Source organism: Limanda limanda, chromosome 1, assembly GCF_963576545.1.
Source record: "Limanda limanda chromosome 1, fLimLim1.1, whole genome shotgun sequence".
Lineage (NCBI taxonomy): Eukaryota > Metazoa > Chordata > Actinopteri > Pleuronectiformes > Pleuronectidae > Limanda > Limanda limanda.
In genome coordinates this window covers 19853835-19871825 of record NC_083636.1, presented here as the reverse complement: position 1 = coordinate 19871825, position 17991 = coordinate 19853835, and the positions used below count along the sequence as shown (strand labels likewise).

The 17991-nt window shown below is 44.4% G+C and overlaps 2 protein-coding genes across 2 annotated transcripts; one reads left to right on the top strand and one right to left on the bottom strand.

Moving 5' to 3' along the window:
• The first annotated feature begins 142 nt into the window (after positions 1 to 142).
• parpbp (PARP1 binding protein) lies at positions 143 to 12167 on the top strand. Its single transcript, XM_061069243.1, has 10 exons — positions 143 to 173; positions 644 to 805; positions 1966 to 2202; positions 3327 to 3497; positions 3643 to 3797; positions 6715 to 6898; positions 7031 to 7212; positions 7964 to 8045; positions 11081 to 11267; positions 11751 to 12167. Exons 1-10 carry the CDS (start codon positions 150 to 152, stop codon positions 12062 to 12064), a joined length of 1698 nt encoding a protein of 565 aa, XP_060925226.1. The 5' UTR covers positions 143 to 149; the 3' UTR covers positions 12065 to 12167.
• Positions 12168 to 12558: 391 nt separating this feature from the next.
• Positions 12559 to 14344, bottom strand: pmch (pro-melanin-concentrating hormone). Its single transcript, XM_061069384.1, has 3 exons — positions 14096 to 14344; positions 12714 to 12855; positions 12559 to 12620 (listed from the first exon to the last, which is right to left on the bottom strand). Exons 1-3 carry the CDS (start codon positions 14342 to 14344, stop codon positions 12559 to 12561), a joined length of 453 nt encoding a protein of 150 aa, XP_060925367.1.
• Between the last annotated feature and the right edge of the window lie 3647 nt (positions 14345 to 17991).

Here is a 17991-nt window from a genome sequence, read left to right as displayed (position 1 = left end):
AAACTATTCGTATAAAAACGAAACAAAACATTATTTTTAATCGGAACGTGCCCGTCGTTGTTTGCGACAAGCTGATTGGTTAAAAAAGCAAATACGTCATCGGTGATTTAAAATTTGAAATCAGCTGCTGTTGTCTCGGACGTGGATTCATGGAAGCTGCTGCGTCATCTGAGGTTTGCACGATGAAATCAACCCTGTTTGTGATTCAAACACATGTATATGTATTTAATAAGCTGGTGTGTGTGTGTGTGTGTGTGTGTGTGTGTGTGTGTGTGTGTGTGTGTGTGTGTGTGTGTGTGTGTGTGTGTGTGTGTGTGTGTGTGTGTGTGTGTGTGTGTGTGTGTGTGTGTGTGTGTGTGTGTGTGTGTGTGTGTGTGTGTGTGTGTGTGTGTGTGTGTGTGTGTGTGTGTGTGTGTGTGTGTGTGTGTGTGTGTGTGTGTGTGTGTGTGTGTGTAAGCTGCGAAACACGGGAGTTACGTTCTCTTTACAGGGGAAGTGGGGAAGGAAACGTCTATACTCTGTTATCAAGTCATTTAATATCCTCAAGTCACATCAGTGTTGTTTGTGTGGCTCACTCGAGGTTACAAAGTGGTTTCACACACTTGTTGTTTACTTGTTGTTGAGTTACTTCCTGTTTGTGCAGGTCCAGGGAGCGATGGAGGCTTTAGGAGAGCGTCTGCAGCTGCTGGTGAGAACCTTCAGGAGGGAGTGTCCCCGGGTCCTGGAGTCTGAGAGGACCACCGTGCATGGAGCTGATGGCATGATGATGGTGCTGCAGCTGGCCGTGGCTGAAGTGAATAAACAGGTAAACGGTCAAGTCCCTCCATGCATACCCCCCACACAAACCGCTTTGTTCATTTCAACCAAGAGGAAGGAGACAGTTGCAAATTTGCAAAGACACACATTCACACTCAAGCAGTGGGAACAAAATCAATCAACCAATTAATCAATCAATATGTGTAGCCCATATTAACAAATCCCAATTAGTCTCATAGGGATTAACAAGGTGCAACACCTTCTGTTCTTCACCCACATCAAGAGTAAATCTACCAAAGTAAACCTATTAACTGGGGGGGGGGCACATCAACAAAATAACAGTATTACCACAAATATGATGTTTTTGAAGTTAAAATACCCTTAATAAACACAAAAGTACACAATATCCATAAAGTACTAATACATTCATCAATCTGTAGACTGACCAGTTCTTGTACTGGGGGAATAATCCTATGTGGCTCTCTAGGGTTTGTTAACATGTTGCAGTCAGACTGTAATCCTTTGTACAAAATTATGTAAACCAGCAAATGAATGGGAAATCTTAAATATTTACACATCAGTCAATAGCAACAATTAACTCATTAAATGCCACGTTATTATTCCCTATACATTCAAAGATACATTTTGAGTTTAAATTCTTCTTCATGAATAGAGAAAGCTCACTGATGTGTGTTTGTGTCCACCTCCTCACTACAGCTCCTATAACAAGACAATAATGTCTAACATCACATAGGAAGAGCTCAACAAAAAGTGCAATTCTCACTTTCTAGGAACACAAACTGACCAGTTCTTGAACCCGGGGCGGATGATAACCTAATATGGCTTCATGGGCTGAGTTAATATGTTGCAGTTGGCTTTAATCGGCTGTAAACTGGCAAATGAAGGCAACAGTCAAAATACTTTTGACTAATAACAGAATAACACACTGAAAACATTTGGAGGGCTCCAAGTCATCTGGTGTCCCGGAGACGAGGCAACACGAGCCCATTTCACATCATCGTCATGACATAGCTCAATTGAACCATCAGGCTGCCTGTCATCGCATCCATAACTGATGACATTACCGCTGGTTTCCGGCGGAGTCTGCTCACGGCCCAGCTTTTGGTCTCCCTGCTTTTGAGCTGATTGGTTCCAGGCCATCTCTAATTAGGGCTGCTGCTCTAACTGTTTTCTCTCTCCCTGTGACAGCACCGCGGCGAGTTCAAAGTGTCTCTGAGTGATGTCCTGATGGCCTGGAAACACTTACTGTTCGGCAAACTTCACCTGCCGGCCCCCGACTCTGCACGCTTGGAGAACTATGATCTCATCGTGGAGGCGTACGAGTCTTTCCTGAAACGCTCCAACACGGTGGACCTGGTTGATGTCCTCCGCATGTACAAACAGCTGAGACAAGTGAACGCTGACCCAGAGGAGCCCGTGAGCCCGGTGAGCGGGGGCGCCATGATGTTGATTGTAGGGGCGGAGGATAAGTTTGGCAACTAAATTAGAAATTAGACCAATTAGTTTCCCTCTCTAATGTTTCTTTGTGTATTATTTTGCCCAGATCCAGCTGTTTGAGTTCCTAACAGGCACGATGGAGTTCTCAGGGCTGCCAGACTCCTCGGTCCCGTCAACACAGTCTAGTATAAGCCGGCCCTGCAGCTCCCAGGTATTCCCATTTTATATATATATATATTTATATTAATACAAGGTGCAATCTAAACTCCCAACAGAAAACCACTATTTCCACTTTACCTTTTCCCCTCATACTAAGTGTTTCTCCGTAATATGAAATGCTGTTTCTCCCGCTGGCAACATTCCATGCATTTACTTTTCATAAGCATACTTAATTTCTGTCTGGATTCCATCCTGCACTTATTGACAGGAACTCTATATCATATCACTCAGATTTAAGAGTGCAATGTGAATTCAATTACCAAGCAGATGTTTAAAACACAACACAATGTAGGGGCTGGACAAGTGCTTCTGCAACACGGTCTCTTTCCTCCACTCCTCTGTCACTTGCAAATTTATGAGTTTTTAGTGGATGCTCGCTGCTGCTGCACCACCGGTTTCGGGTGATGTAATTTTTTGTGGAGTTTAATACAGGCTGTCAGCTGCTGTTTTAGTGGTTTTACTCAGGCAATAAAGCTACTGTCCCTTTTGGTAGTTGATAAACACAACGTGGACGTGCCAGCAGTTTCATCCAAGGAATACTTTGACACTTTGACGAATGCGTTCAGTGGCTCTCTGGTGCAGAGATGCAGCAGAAAGTCGAAACCACACTCCTGTCGGTCCGGTTTTAATATATGGCTCCAGCCAGCATCTGGTTAGCTTAGCACGAGGATTGGAAAGAGGGGAAACATGTCTGGCACTGTCCAAAGCGCCTCTGATTAACATGTTATATTTTGGTATTAAATGCAGACTTTACTCTTACAATTGATAAACCAAATGAATCCTGTGCAGTGTCAGGTGTTTAACAGCCTTATGGCCCGTGGGAGGAAGCTGTTGCACAACCTGGTTGCATTTGCAGATGTGTGTGTAACTTAATAATGTGTATTTATCCGTAGATGAAAATGGCAGTGAGAAGGGTTTTCTGCTCCTATCTGAATTTGCTCGTTAATGCCAAGAACGACATGGCCGTGGCGCTAACCCTTGACGTCCCCGGTCGCGCACTTGGACGTCAGGCGTTCACCGACGTCAAGCACGCCGCACAGAGCGCCAACACTTCTCTGTTCCTGGTAAGACAAGTTCCCACTCGGCACATGCTCAGGCTTTTTAGCGGTGATATATTCCTACGTTGCGTAACAAGTAAACCAAAACTATGACTTTTAGAATTTGAAACAACCCTCTCAGGTGCAACTTGCATTTTTTTTTCTTCCACAGGCTGTGACGTCCTTCGTGAGGGCCATCCAGCTCGGAGGAAAGGGCTATGCTCCAGCTGAGTCTGACCCACTGAGGAAACATGTCAAAGGCCTGTCTGACTTTGTCCAGTTTCTAGACAACCTGGAAGAAATACTGGGGGAGGTTCCTGACCCAAGGTACACAATGCAGCTTAATCCAGACTTCCACTCGCTCCTCGTCTTTTACTGTCGGAGGAAATGCCTCCAAATTTGTGACAGAATCGGCTGTAATTGCTGCGAGGGCCTGGTATGTGCTGCGACTGAACTGTAAATTCCTGATGTATTCCAGCTCACTTGTTGGCTTTAAATTATATTTAAATCCAGGTGATAAAAGTGACGCAGGGTTGCACTTAGAATTTTTGACAACGGGAGTAGAAGTGAAAGTTTTTTTAAAACTCAGAGGAAAACAGCTGTGTTGGGCAATATATGGTATATTTTCATGTTGTGTAGATAGTTTGTCGTATTGGGAAATGTGAGCATTTGCTTTCTTGCCAGGTTTTAAAAAAGATTGATAACTCTCTCTCGCAGTATGAAGCTGCAGCCGGTTGGATTAGCTTAACCTGAAGCAGAGGAAAACAACTATCCTGCAAGATTACATCCAAAGACAACATAGTGCCCATCAGTACCTTCTTTAATTTAGCTCATTTATATATTATATTTCATTCAGCTGATTTAATTTGACCCGAAATAGGGCTTTAAAATACATTGAAAAAGTTACCGAAGTTACAGTGAAAGATGATGTTATGAGAGAGTCTGGTGGAATTCATTTATTTTGGTTTTTGGATTTTGGATGATCTCAGCAGCGGTTTGTTTATGGCCCCGGTCCAACAGTGCTTTGGAAGATTTATATTATTATTTGTCTGAAACTGTCCAGACCAGATTAGATAGAAACTTTGGATCTCAACAGGGCGTGGAGTTTTCTAGGAACTCATCAGAGACGGGTTCCTTGGGTGAACCGGTTCCTCGAACTCGGGCAGGAGACCATCAAGCCACGTAGAGCTGTTGCAATCTTCCTGTCCGTCGTCCAGACGTAGCCACTCAGAACTGTTGTTTCCAATGGTTTTCGTCTTTAACAAGGTCACCTCGTCTGAATGATGAGGATTAAAAGTCTTATTCTTTGGATTTTTCAAACTTCACTTAGTGGTCAGAGTCCCAGAAACCCAACCACAGTCACTGTTTTTGGCTTAATTTAATTTATTTTTTAAGGGGAAAGATTTGTTTAATCAAGTCCTTGCGTGTGTGTGCTGCAGTTTTGAAAGAACATGTCACCTAGAGCAACTGTTTCTAATATTATATTGGGCAACAACTGAACTCTGTTGAACTGAAAATAAGATATCAGGTTTTTCACACCCAGGCAACAATTCAGAGTTTGGACAATAGTTTTTGTTTTGATAAAGCGACTCAATACATACAGAGCCCTTTTAATCATGCGCCAATTTCTATTGGGGTTCAGTGCCTTGCCCAAGGACACTTCAGATCAAACCACTGACCAAAAACATGGTAACTGTTACAAACGTGACATTTCCATACCAAGCAATGCAACTTGGTAGAATTTCTACATTTAATTCACTGTGGCCTGCTGCTGCTGCAAGAAAATGGTATCTGGCAACAAAAGTCAGTGAAACTTTATGATTGAGTGTTTGAGTTTTCTTTGAATTGCTTCCTTCTCTTCTTAAGGTTATATTCTGTTTCAACCTGATTTAATCAGACTCTGTAGAGGCCCTGCTGTTCTGCTGCTACAGTCTCATAGTCGTATCCGCAACCCAGCAGGAAACTGCGTGGTGCAATAACACCTGCGATCGTGAAATCCACCTGTCCCACGGCAGCTTATTATTTCCTCGGAATCCCCGTAATGACTCCCATCTAAGCTTCTCACGATAACATTGGGATTGCTAAAGCCTGGTCCTCTTTCCTACATCAAAGTCTCTGTCAAAGGGCTCGTTCCCTTTTTCACTTTGATGAATTATCATCAAACCTGGAGCTCCGCAGATCACTCTCCATACTGCTGCAGATTATTTCGGATGTTCCAGCCATTTGGCACCACATCAGAAGTGGTTATCAGAAATGATTTAGATGGTCGATCATGTGAGGGTTGAGCTTTGAGGTGAAGCCGCTGAGGGCCCCCGCCGTAGAGGTCCCAGGGGCCAGAACAACACATTGGGATGTTTGTGCAGTAGTGGATTGGACTACAGCTGCTCGTCAGAGAGTTCTCGGTTCACGCAGCGCTCCACGTCTGATGAAAGACCAACACACTGGGCCAACGTGCGTCTTTCAACAGGCAGTGCCTCTCCTCTCTCAGTGGAGTACTACGTTTCCTCATACAAACACCTTCTATGGAGAGTTCAGGGCCGCTTGTTCAGTGAACATCTGTTTTCCCAAATGATTCTGTTACTGAGGCCGGCCCGCTCGCATCAGAGCCGGGTCAGGGTTGGACCACCGCCTCTCCACCTTGCCGCGATCCCTCCTAACACGCTTTAGTGCACTGGACTGTGCGAAAAACCTACAGAAGTGATATGTTGCTGTGATTTTTGGACGTGTGGCGAACGCAGTGTGCGAGTGTGGACGAAACAAATACCCAGAAAGCTTTAAGGAGGAGCGTCCCTGAAGTTTCTTCATTGACGGTGCATCTTTGAGCGCAGTGACAGTGTCCAGGGCCCGAGTGACTCTAACGGGGATTCAGAGCATATTTTCTGCTTTGTAACTGTTAGCATTGGCACGGCCGCGATACAGTGAAATAAAGCTCAACTGGATGTTAACACAGAAACAATTACTCTGAGCCCTTAAAGTCAGTGTCCAATTAATTGAAAGTGAAGCTGCCGTATATCTTCTGAAGACATTCAGACTACGGCCCTGGCTTTTCAGCTTTACAGGAGAGTTATTCATTTTGGCAAATATTGGCTGAACTTATGAACACTATTAATTCCATCCAGATGAAAACGTGCTCCTCCAGGAGAGTCTTTCCAAAACAAATGCAGTTTTTTTTTTCTCCTCTCAACCTATGGCACAGTTTAGCTCTCCCCAGCAGATGTCAACATGAGTGTCACTGTAATTTCAGCGTATGCGGAGCCAAGCTAGTGGCGGCCATCAGGGCGGCGCTGGTTAAGGGACGCAGCAGCGGAGACGAGTTGTACGCTGCAGCCGAGGAGACGACAAAGGAGCTAAAGGAGAGGATCTGCCAGATACACGAGATCCAGAAACGGGCTGCCAATGGAAGCGGGACGGGGATCAGCCCTGCCAGGGTAATGTAAAACCTCTGCCACAGCTTTGGCTTTTGTGTCTCCTAACTGACGTCCATAGATTGGTCCAGAAGGCACTTCGTCTTCGGCCATGTGAGCTCACAGTGCACTGATTGTACCTTTTTTGCTCCGCAGCCGAAAGCGCACGCAGTGAATCACGCCACTGCCTTCGGAGGTCGGGACACGGTGAAGGTGCTGATGGCGCTGCTGGACGAGGAAGCCCTGACAGCGCCGTGCGCCAACAAGGCCGACCTGTTGTCTGAGGAGCAGCCCGACCTGTGTGGAGCTGAGGGAACATGTGTCCTCACGTTGTTCAGGTTGGTCGCATAATGCAGTAAAAGCCTTTTTGTGTTTTAAATAGCGCAGTATATTTCTTTATTGGTAATGGTTATATCAAATGCAGGTTTTCAGCCATCCAGCCATGGAAATCTCAAATCTGTTGGGCTCATCACTTTGGTCCAGAATAAAACATTTCCATGTTTTTTTTTTTACATCCATTGTTTCCAGGTTAAGTGTTGCCAGGCAAATATATGAAAATATGATCGTGTTACCAAAACTCAACAGTTCAGAGCAACTTAAGTTCCAGGAAATTGTGACATTTCTCATGATAAGTTCAGTTTTCTGATATTTTAGGACATTTGTAATATTATAAACAGATAAATCGACAATGAAACAACAGGATTGTTCCAAGTAAAAAAATTGACCATTTTCACTAATGGCAGGATTCCGTCCGTGTGGGAAAACCCCTGCAGCAGCATTTAAAGCATCATGAGACCTACAACTCTGCACTGAAACCATATGGAGGAAAATCCTCCCACACCACACTGGAACAATTTCTCTGGTCAAACGTCTGAAATCAAAATATTGTAAAAAAAATTAAAAAAAATACACTGGCTGTGGTCGGGTGGGGGGGCTACATTATGTCTGAGGTGGATGACATGGACTGGCTCAGATACAAGTTGCTGTAAAAAAACAAGCATCAGCTCAGTTCTATGTTAGTATTACCAGAACCCTCTCTTTAAACGTGATTTGTCAACTCTTTGCTCTTCCTCACGACTCGCTCCACAGATCTCCTGAAGTGTCCACCGGATGTTCTCCAGAGCCCCTGAAAAACCGAGTCCAGAGCCGACTGGACCTGCTCAAACCCAAGGTAACGTGGGCCCCCTCGGTCCCAGGGCACCGAATCTAAACCATCACTTACCTCAGATTGAATCAGATGTGCAAACATTGAAAATAATGTCTTTATATCCTGTAATTTCTCCTCGGTATTATTATTTATTTGCTTAGCTGAAGCTCCCATCTTAACTGACTTCCACCGTTCCCGTTTGCACAGCTGTGCTTTAGCTCTCGGTGTTGGTTTGAGGCTGAAGTTTAAATCCGCGGCACAAAATGACTTATTCGAGGGGAATTCAGACCATTAACCAATCCCGATGATTCTTCCCCCCTCATTACCCACAGTTCACAGGGCAGCTCATTATTTACCTGATATCAGTTTCTCCTGTTTACTTCCTTTTTAACTTAGTTTTCTCTGTCTGTTGCCAGTTTGAAGATCTGTTCTTGCAATTTTATCTGTTTAGAGCAAAATGAGAGATTTGGACTCTTTAATGGTTTGAAGTTGCAGTTATTATAACACACACCCAGTAGGGGCCCAGTCTATGCAAGGATACAGATCCAGACCCATTAAACTATTAGTTGCATTGTGGGTAATGCAGGTTCTGCTGCATTGGCGATGATGAACTGTCCCAGGATGTTACAGGAGTGTAAATCCATTTATGTGCTTGTTGTTTGTTGTTGGGTTTTTAAAACTCAATATCAGCCTCAAAAATCGATTATGTGTTGGATATACAGCTCCAGCTTTATGCTCCTTATATTTAACCACATCCGTTATAGTAGTCCAATAACATCATTTTTATAATATTACACTGAAAGGGCCCGTTATATTATTATTTCCAGATAATAATATGTGAATAAATATGAATACACAAGTTGTAGTTGTTTTTTATGGTGCGGTTTTGCTACGTTTACTTAAGCTTGTGCTCTTTCCTTCTCCACCACTGCTGAGTCACCCCACAAACACTGACAACGTTAGCTTTAGGTCTTGAGGTAGGACTGATCTTTTAACTTTAAGTAGCTCCGCTGTGTGAACTCCTTTTGAACATGTATGCGAAACACATTTAGTTAAATGGCTCCTTTATTTGATTGCGCTAGCAGATGTCATTTTAGCTCGCCACAATCTGGCTGCCTTCCTGTTTGAGTGCGCCGTAATGGTCCCTGGGCAGCTCACCGCTTCCTGAACTCGGTGAGCGGAAGCTTTCTGCATCAATTTCACTTTGAAGATGCCATATCAGTCGCGTAACTCGACTAGCAAGGGAAACTTGAAAGGTTATTGTTTCCTGTTGTCTGCTGAAAGACTTTATCCCGTACTTCTCCAGCGGTTTCATCATGCGCTGACGTCAACTGGCACACACAGATATGGACAGATCTAGTTTCTGCTTTTGGGGCATTTCCAGATATTTCCCTCCGTGCCACAGATGATCCAAACAGAGGAAAACAACCTGGAGTAAAGCTCCTAATGCCATTTCATTGCTGCTCGGCTGCTATATTGGAAATTATATTTGTCAGAAGACTGGTTTGATTACACGATAATACTCCAGAATATATGTTTTATCCTGAGCAACTCCCGGTGATAAACCGTAATGGCTGCACCTGTTTCCCGTTCTCACACATGTCGAAACTCAAAGCTGCAGGAACTGCTTGCACCTGGTCCTGGAAGCGCTATCAGGAATGTCTCGGTCAGGTGTCTCCGGCGTCTGGTCAGGCGCTGTGCGGGGTTATTCCAGGAGAGTCGTCTGCAGAGGCATGAGGACTGTCTGCCCACACGGTGCCATGTAGGGCTCCCACCTGTTGTAATTGGATTAGATGTTCTCCGTCAGTCATGGTTTGGCCGTGTTCACTCTTCCATCCCCTCCCATTGTTTCCGGGGCATGTCTGATATTTTTTTTCTCATTAGCATGCAACCAGGGCAGCGTACATTTCTAGCTCAGTTATTGAAGTGTGCCCCGGCCTTAAGGTTGCCGTTGTGTTGCACTTTTAAGAAGTAATTTAGAAAAGCACAAAGGCTCTGATCCCTTTTGTGCTTCGCAGGCCCACCCAGCTTTGCTCGCTGCATTTTTCCCTCAGATTTCTCCTCCCAACTGTGGCCCACTGGCCTGAAGGGTGAAATCCTTGGATTGTGATAATCCCAAGCAGGCGTAGATCAAACACTGGATGAAAAGCTGTGGATCTGTGTGCCCCAGGGCCGGGATTGAAGTCTTCAGTATCATTCACTTTGTTATATCTAACCAGACTGTCCGAGAAGGCTTTTTAATGAGGAGCTGCGCCACAGTCTTAGAAGTATAAGTGATAACCCTGCCTACTGTTTGATGTGAAAGTCGGACTGATGCATGATTTATCAACTTTTATCAATGACTAAGGTGCTCATCAGTTGTAAAAATACAGAGGTATGATTGAAAATCTAGTAAAGCGCATACCAACCAGTCCCCTTCAATTCAATCAAATCAAACCAAGTTGCACACACTCGCATCAGTACCTGAAATATGTCTACCTTTAAAATGAATGTAGATTAACTAATTATTCCCCTGGAAAACGTCAAACACCCCTCATCTCTAATGGGTTCTTCCCTGACCGATACCTCATCCTTCCACCAGTAGGTTTGGTGAAATGCTGCTAACTAGGTGTCAAACAAAAAGTTCAGATGGAAACCAGTGAATTGTGTTCAACGTCACGAATGAACCTGAGAAGCTCTCTCACCTCGCTGTCCAGCCCAATTAGCACGTTCACCCAGTGTCGATCGGAGCCAAAGACGATCAAAACCCAGAGCAGTCATGTGACCCGGGACTGAGTTGTATCCATTCCCACTGCAGACAAAAGCCAGATGTTGGTGGGTTGTTTTGACCAGTAGATTACAAGATATTCATGGTCCCCTGATGAAGATTCGTAATAACTTAGTGATCCCCTGATTTTTCAACCACTTTGAGTTAAATGGATAGATGGAGTGCCATGAAAACATCAAAGGAAAACCCCAGAGTTTGTTTGTTTGTTTTTCAGCCAGAAACTTCCATCCTTCATCATTAACCATGACACCACATCAGCTGCATCAAAGTTATCTTTTTTTATTCATTCCAGGCTAAAGACAAAGTCATGCGATCCCAGTTTGCGTGCACGTACAAAGAAGAGGAACTGCCCCTCAACCGTGTGCTGGAGTTCCCCAGCAGCAGCCAGGTTCCGACCTGCGTGCACCCTGCACCAAAGGTCAGGACCGCTCCAGCTGTGGATGAGAAGAGTTGCTCTGGTGCGGAGGGAAGAAGCTCAGGTACAAACTTCATTAGTGGAAATACTATGGGTACGTTTTGTACGAGTCGAGCAGCGTTCCCTTTCTGCTGGGATATATTTCTGTTTCCTCTGACGCCACACGGCTGGACCGAGGCCCAGGCTCACCTTCCCAGCTCCAGCCTTGAACCCTGCACAGTCCCAGCCCTGGGACCAGTACTTACCATTAGCCATTAAATGAATCCCCGTTCTATAAAACCTGCACACCCCCACATCTGTAGTAAAAAACCCAAAACACACACACTCACACAGACCTTTTGCCCATTTCCCCTCCTGTCTTTTGTTTCAGGGGAATTCAGGCTCTGCTCCATCAGGTTACATGACAAATGTTAAATTTCAACTTCGTAGAATTAACACAGAGCCTGCTTCTACTAGCAGCTAACGTCAGCAATTTTGTCACATCATTTTCCCCCCTTGTTTTTTGCTACCAAAGTTTTCACACTTGCTTTTGATTTCTTTTTTCCAGCCAAGCCTCCGTCTGAATGTCCAAATAAGGAGCCGAGTGGCATCCAACAGGGAGCCACGCTCAAGCCAAGAAGTGGAAATGCCCCAACCCGAGGTGCAGGCCTGGGCGACGGACAGAAGACCACGCAGAGCAAGGGCAGCAAGAGGAAGCAGGTGGATTCTGACCAACACGGAGGATCAGAGAACCAGCCGCCGGAGAAGAAACTAACCAGGAGTGTCTCGGTCAAAGTGCCCGGCAAGAAAGTCGGCAAGGCCGCGGGTAAGAAGAAGCTGATATCAGGACAGGGAAAGTTAACCAGCTTCTTCAGAGTCTAAGCATCATGCACACATACTTCATTTCGTCACATGACGTTAATTGATTATGATTGTTTCCTTTTTCTTATCTCTTCTAAACTCTTGATAATGACAGTGGGAAAGTCAAACTATTCTTAAACTGAACATTTCACATTTGAGAAGCTGGAAATGGTGACTTTCTGTTTTGATAAATCACTATTAGTTAATATATCATGAAGATTAGTTGTTTACTTATTTTTTTAAACAGACTTATTAAGCATTTCTGAACCAGTTTAACTTGCACTCTTTGTACCTGTATTGAGATGTAAGTGGTTTCACTTGAATAGATTGTTTTGGTCACTAATCAGTGATTCAACAGTTATTTAATCTGTAATATCCCAAAAACCAACACTGTAAATATGCTTGTGAATTTTAATAAAGTTTTATTTTGTTGTACATGTTTGTTTTACACTCTTCCTTTCACCATAGAAATGCATTTCAGTGTAAGACACAAGGAAGAGCCCTCCGCTGCACGTTCAGGTTCCTTTGGAAGAATCCCAGCAGGGTCGGTACACTCGTCCTATCATACACCGCAGCACTGGGAGAACGAGGGAAAGATTACAGAGATTTGATCAGTGAAGGAAATGGAAAATGGTAAACTGTGATGAGGGGGGATTTTCCAGATACTCACTGTTGAAGTCGGTGTCTCTTCGATCCATTTTGAAACTGTACTCAGCCGGAGTGTGGCTCAACTTGTGGTCTTGGAGGAGAGGAAGGCTCCGGGTGAGGCCAGAGTTCAGCCCCCGAATCCCGTGTCCCTTCTGCCTCATGTCCTGAAACGCAGCAGTGATCGGTGATAACGTGTGACAGCGCACGACCACACAGATGCGACAGGTTGTGAACTCTGGATCGTCCAGAGGCAGCTTTTAAAGATAATCTCTTTCACTTGCAGCACAGGTGTTGGATCTGCCTCTCGGCAGCTGATCCAAGCCACAGGAACCCCCCCGAATGGAAGAAATGTGTTTCCCTGGTTTTACGGCATCACAGTGGCCCGTTTCCCTTCACAGCCCCGGCTCACCCAGATGACTTTGTTCTCTCCACCAGGGCTGCCTGTTAGCCATTACCACAGAGATAACCACCATGTTCATTACACACAGGGGACCCAGCCGCCAGATAAACCCTTTACACATAGCAACCGAACGTTTGTGGAAGCACAGATATATAATCATTCTTCCCACTGAGATTCCAATAAATTCATAGGCTTTATAGGCTTGTGATCGTTTGACCTCTTCAGCTTGTGGTACTTCCCATTTTCCAGTGCTGTCATAAAAGGTTTTCATAGATGTGTGTGAAATATAGACTCAACGGAGGACATGAGGACGGGGTCAAATGTTCGAGCACATGATGGAGGTACCGTGCTCTTTCTTGTTGAACTCTGGTCATAGCTGCTGTTGTTTATAGAGAGAAATCTCACAGAGTGATGGTGCTGATGCAAGATGAGGGACGGAGACGATGGAGAATCGACAGACAAGTTATTTGGTGTGAATTAACCGAGAAAGCTCTAAAGAGCTGGTGGAATTGAATTGAATCTAAAGAAACAAAAGGATTGGTTCACCCAAATGACAAAACTATATTGTCTGGGTACGTCTTGTGGAGTCCAGCCATTTTAAGACGATAATGGATTTTCAAAGAGGAAAAGTTCAAATTAATTAATCAAGAAATTTTGTGTTACTAATTTGAGATGTGGAGATTGCGAACTAATTAAACCTCCTGTCCATTTACATCATGACATGTATCAGAAACATTCCTGTTTATTTTAATTGGTCCAAGGGTACAATTATTTTTCATGCATTGAAATTCAAGTTACTTTCATTGGATTCATCAGTTTCAAATAAATCTATTTATAAAAAACAGTGTCGGGTTTTGAAAAGTCCCTTTGGCTGAACTAAAGCCGGGAACCAAGCTGGTTTACAACTGGTCTATAAAGCATTGGTCCTTGTTTTACCCATTATAGATAAAGTATAAACTATAGCCAAATATAATGGGTATAAACAAACATGTGACGTTACTCACCGAGATGATGAAGATCTTAGGGTTCCCCTCTTCATCCCTGATGCTGTTGTCCAGCATAAGGCTTCCTCTGTACACAGGCGGGATCATGGCCTGCTCGATCATGGGTTCGTCTCCCAGAAAGGAACTCAGGCCCTCTTGCTCTATTACACCATCTTCTACTTTCGTCAAAGGTGAAGCTACAGTTACCAAGGGTCTGTTCAGCTGAGAAAACAGCAGCAGAGTAAAAACGACGGAGGAGACTGAGATCATGGTATCTACAATATTTGGTTCTGAAGGCCGTGACTGATCTCAGCTCGACTGACGACTGTAGCTACTGGACTTTGGGCTGCGTTATATACTGAGGGAGTGATTCTGCTTGATTGTTAAAAGTAAAAAGGCATCATGTGTCCTGCAGGGGTGCATCCGTGTGAAGGGCCAAAGGTCACAAGATGTTTTAAAGAAATGTGCTATGACCCCATCGATGTTGTTCCTGTGTAAAGAAGAAGCTGAATGGGTTTATTTAATCTATTTTGGAATTCAATGAATTCAAATGGCCACAGAGGGAAAACATGATGGGCTGTAATTCCCTTCCACATCACAGAGGGAGGTCAAGAGGAATCACAAGAGGTGAAAGGGCGGAAATTAATCCTACATGTCTTCTCACAAAGTCCACATGTTGAAATGAAGACAGCAGGGGACAGGACGGAGACAGAGACTCGTCATAGTGAGTCCTTTTCACTGAATGGCTGCACAGGGATGAACTAAATCCTGTGATGGACAAAAGGTCAGGAACAAGTGTGAAAACCTCCGAACTGAGACTAATAGTGAGTCATAATAAAGGATTGGTTTGTTGAATTCGGAGATATGCAAATTTGCTTTCATTTTGATAAATGAAACTACGACCATGAGAGTGTTAGATTATCTCAGCCCAAAGACTGGAAACAGATTGAAGCAGTTTATACCTGGTTTTGACCAAAGGTGAAAAAATCCATCTAAATGCACCTCTCACATATTAACAGGTTACATCTCGTTAATGACTTGACTGAGTCTCAGAGTCAAGACGGTAAAACTCACTGATAATGCAAATGGAAATCAGGCAGTTAAACATGAGTGAGTACATCTGCTTTCCTCACACACACACACACACACACACTTACCATTCTATTGATACAATTCAAACGATGCCTTTCTTCTAAGCTGCGCCAAAATAGAATGGGTTCTTTCTTGGCCTTTGTCCCATCCTTCATCTAAGTTTCATGGAATTCCGTTCAGCTGTTTTTGCGTAATCCTACTGATCAACCAGCCAGTCAACATACCAAATACTTAACTAACTAACCAACCAACAAACCAATCAACCAACCAGTCAACCAACAAATCAACAGACTGACAGGGGTGAAAACATAACCTTTGTTGAGGTAATAAGAGGCTTTTGTAGACTAATTTTCGGTAAATGAACCAAAACCTGCACTTTTGGAAAGTCCAGAAGTGCTCGGGGGCATCGGTGAGTTCAAAAGTTACAGAAGTCCCGATCGAGCCTTGGCAACATATGATCGACAAGCTCTGTTGATCGTTATCAGCTGATGATAAAAGGTGGATGCAAACAAATCCAAAGAGCTGTAACATTGACAAAGCTCCTCTCAGTGTTCTCCTCAACTCAAAGTCTTCACCTACAGAAGCCGGGTGCATGGGTTGGAGAAGTGGGACATGCATAATAGCTATTGAACTCAGCTGAAGTGATTTTACTTGGAGCAGTCAGCCTTTATTTTGAAAGTATTATTGTTGGAGGGCGAGGATTTCTACTGAAGGACTGAACTCATCCACAGGGGCATGGCTGTTCCAGCAGAAGCACATCTGAACTTGTGAGCTTTATTCTCTGTTGTTGTAACCTTTCTCGCTCTTTCTCTCATACTGATAAAGTCCCCTCCCTCCTCTCGCATAGTCCTCCTGATATAGGCCACGCTCAGGAACTGATATTGACAGTCAATGCACTGCAAATTGCTGCGAGTCCAGCTGATCCAAAGCTTCTGGGCTCCGTCGGCTTTCTTGGCAGTCGCTCTGAAGATTCAATGAACTCCGAGCAATGGTGAAGGTCTTTATCTGGTAACTGTGATTTTTCCCTGGTCTGAATTTCTAAGAAATCATTACCATAATTCTCTAACAAAGAACATTAACAAAATAAAACAAAAAAATAGAAAAGCCAAGAGTCAAATACTCTTATGAGGACCAGATGTGATCCGGTGGGTAACCATGAACATTAGTAAATCTTCTCGTTTCCAAAACACGGCTCGTCAAACCTTCAACCAGTGCCAGAGAAGTTTATTCAACTACTGTTATGTCTCTGAATCGCAGGCGGCCTTGTTTGTAAGCAGCTGTAATTGCATGCAGCTTTGACCCTGGTCGCTCGTGGTTTACACCGTGAACTCGAGGAAGCTGCAGAGTAGTTTTCTCATCAGCCCTGTCAGCTGCTTGCATCACATGTCAGTCGGCGGTGCAGCACTTCAATGGCACCGCCTGCAGCTCTGTGCGTAGGGAGGCCTCATAACTCTGGGCCCTGTGACATCAGTAGCAGCATTGTTTTAATAATTCTGCGGGGGGGGGTGCACTCTCACCACCGACACTAAGAAAAGACAAACACAGCACAGAGGGAGTGTTGATTGCACAGACGTTAACTGCACTGACGCTTCAAGCTCGGTTCCTCACGTCTATGTGTGCGTCCTGATCTGTGCCAGAGGCCGGCGTGCTGCATTCAGCGGGGGTGCGGGTGTAGGAGGGGAGAGGGGGAGGAGGGCATTTTGGGCAGGTTTTTTTTGTTGCCCAGAGAACAGACCATGGTTTCCTGGAACAATGCAGCTGATGAGAGTCTCTCCAAGGAAAATAAGGCTCTGACATCATGGGTTCTTTAAGCACGCAGCTGAGCCAACACTCTCCTGCTATAATCAAGCCTCAGTGAATTTCCACTGTCGACTGAAATTGAGAAAGAGGGAGATTCTCCTCCATTGGCTTCAACACTTCTTCTTTTTTTTACACATGCCTTGATCTAGCTGCTAATTTTCCCGTGGAAGCACGAGGCTGCGAGTGCACTTGCTGAGCCTCTCGTGTCTATTTCCATTTCCATCTGGCCTTGGCTCACGATGACAATAAAGTGTGACACAAGGCTCCTTGTAAATTTGTCACGGTCGAGTCATCACAATCCAGAACTGGACCTCCAACAGGATTTGGGATTAGATGCAACGAACGCGAAATTGACGACATCTCGGAGGAAAAGTTAGAAACCCAAGAAAAAGCGAAATCCTGTGTGTTCTACTGGAAACAAAATGAATGGTTGAAGACTGATGAAGCCCTGCAACCACTTTTCCTTTAAAATAACCAGTAGAATAAGTAGTGAAATTGGTGAGTGTAGTAAAACAGACCACAAGGTCATTCAAAAGACAATTGTGTGCTTAAGATGAGGAGTTGAAGAGTGTGGAGAGATTGAGTTTCAGGGCTAAGACCAAAATCTGTGTCCTTAGATGCACTGGATCCCGAAGCCCACGCAGATCAATAGGAAAAGTTGGTCTTCTCTCCAGAACCATCTTGGGTCTTGAGGTGATTCCAACAGACTTGTTTTGCACTTCTGGAAACACCGTGTTATCCAAAATTAGCCGAGAATAAACAGAGCATTTTCAAGCAAACCTGGACGATGGTGCACATCCGTATTCTCTTTCATAATTGGCTTATTTGTAATGGCTTGGTTGGATAATCGATTCTGTATTAGTCATCGAGAAGGATAAAATAACATCCAGGATGGACGGGCTGACCTGGACCTTGCCAACCTCCGGGCTGCACCGCATTTCGATCCCTGACGTCTGCCGAGCGCCGGCCCTGCAGAGCCAATTTATCAAGGTTTGATTGTTGTCCCACATTCGGAGCATCCGTTT

Coding starts and splice junctions, on each gene's coding strand:
- parpbp (XM_061069243.1), top strand. CDS start 150: ATGGAAGCTGCTGCGTCATCTGAG. Junction 3,498..3,642: donor CCAACACTTCTCTGTTCCTG/GTAAGACAAGTT, acceptor TTTCTTCCACAG/GCTGTGACGTCCTTCGTGAG. Junction 6,899..7,030: donor CGGGGATCAGCCCTGCCAGG/GTAATGTAAAAC, acceptor TTTGCTCCGCAG/CCGAAAGCGCACGCAGTGAA.
- pmch (XM_061069384.1), bottom strand. CDS start 14,344: ATGATCTCAGTCTCCTCCGTCGTTTTTACTCTGCTGCTGTTTTCTCAG. Junction 12,856..14,095: donor CTAAGATCTTCATCATCTCG/GTGAGTAACGTC, acceptor GCTGCGTTTCAG/GACATGAGGCAGAAGGGACA. Junction 12,621..12,713: donor AAGAGACACCGACTTCAACA/GTGAGTATCTGG, acceptor TCGTTCTCCCAG/TGCTGCGGTGTATGATAGGA.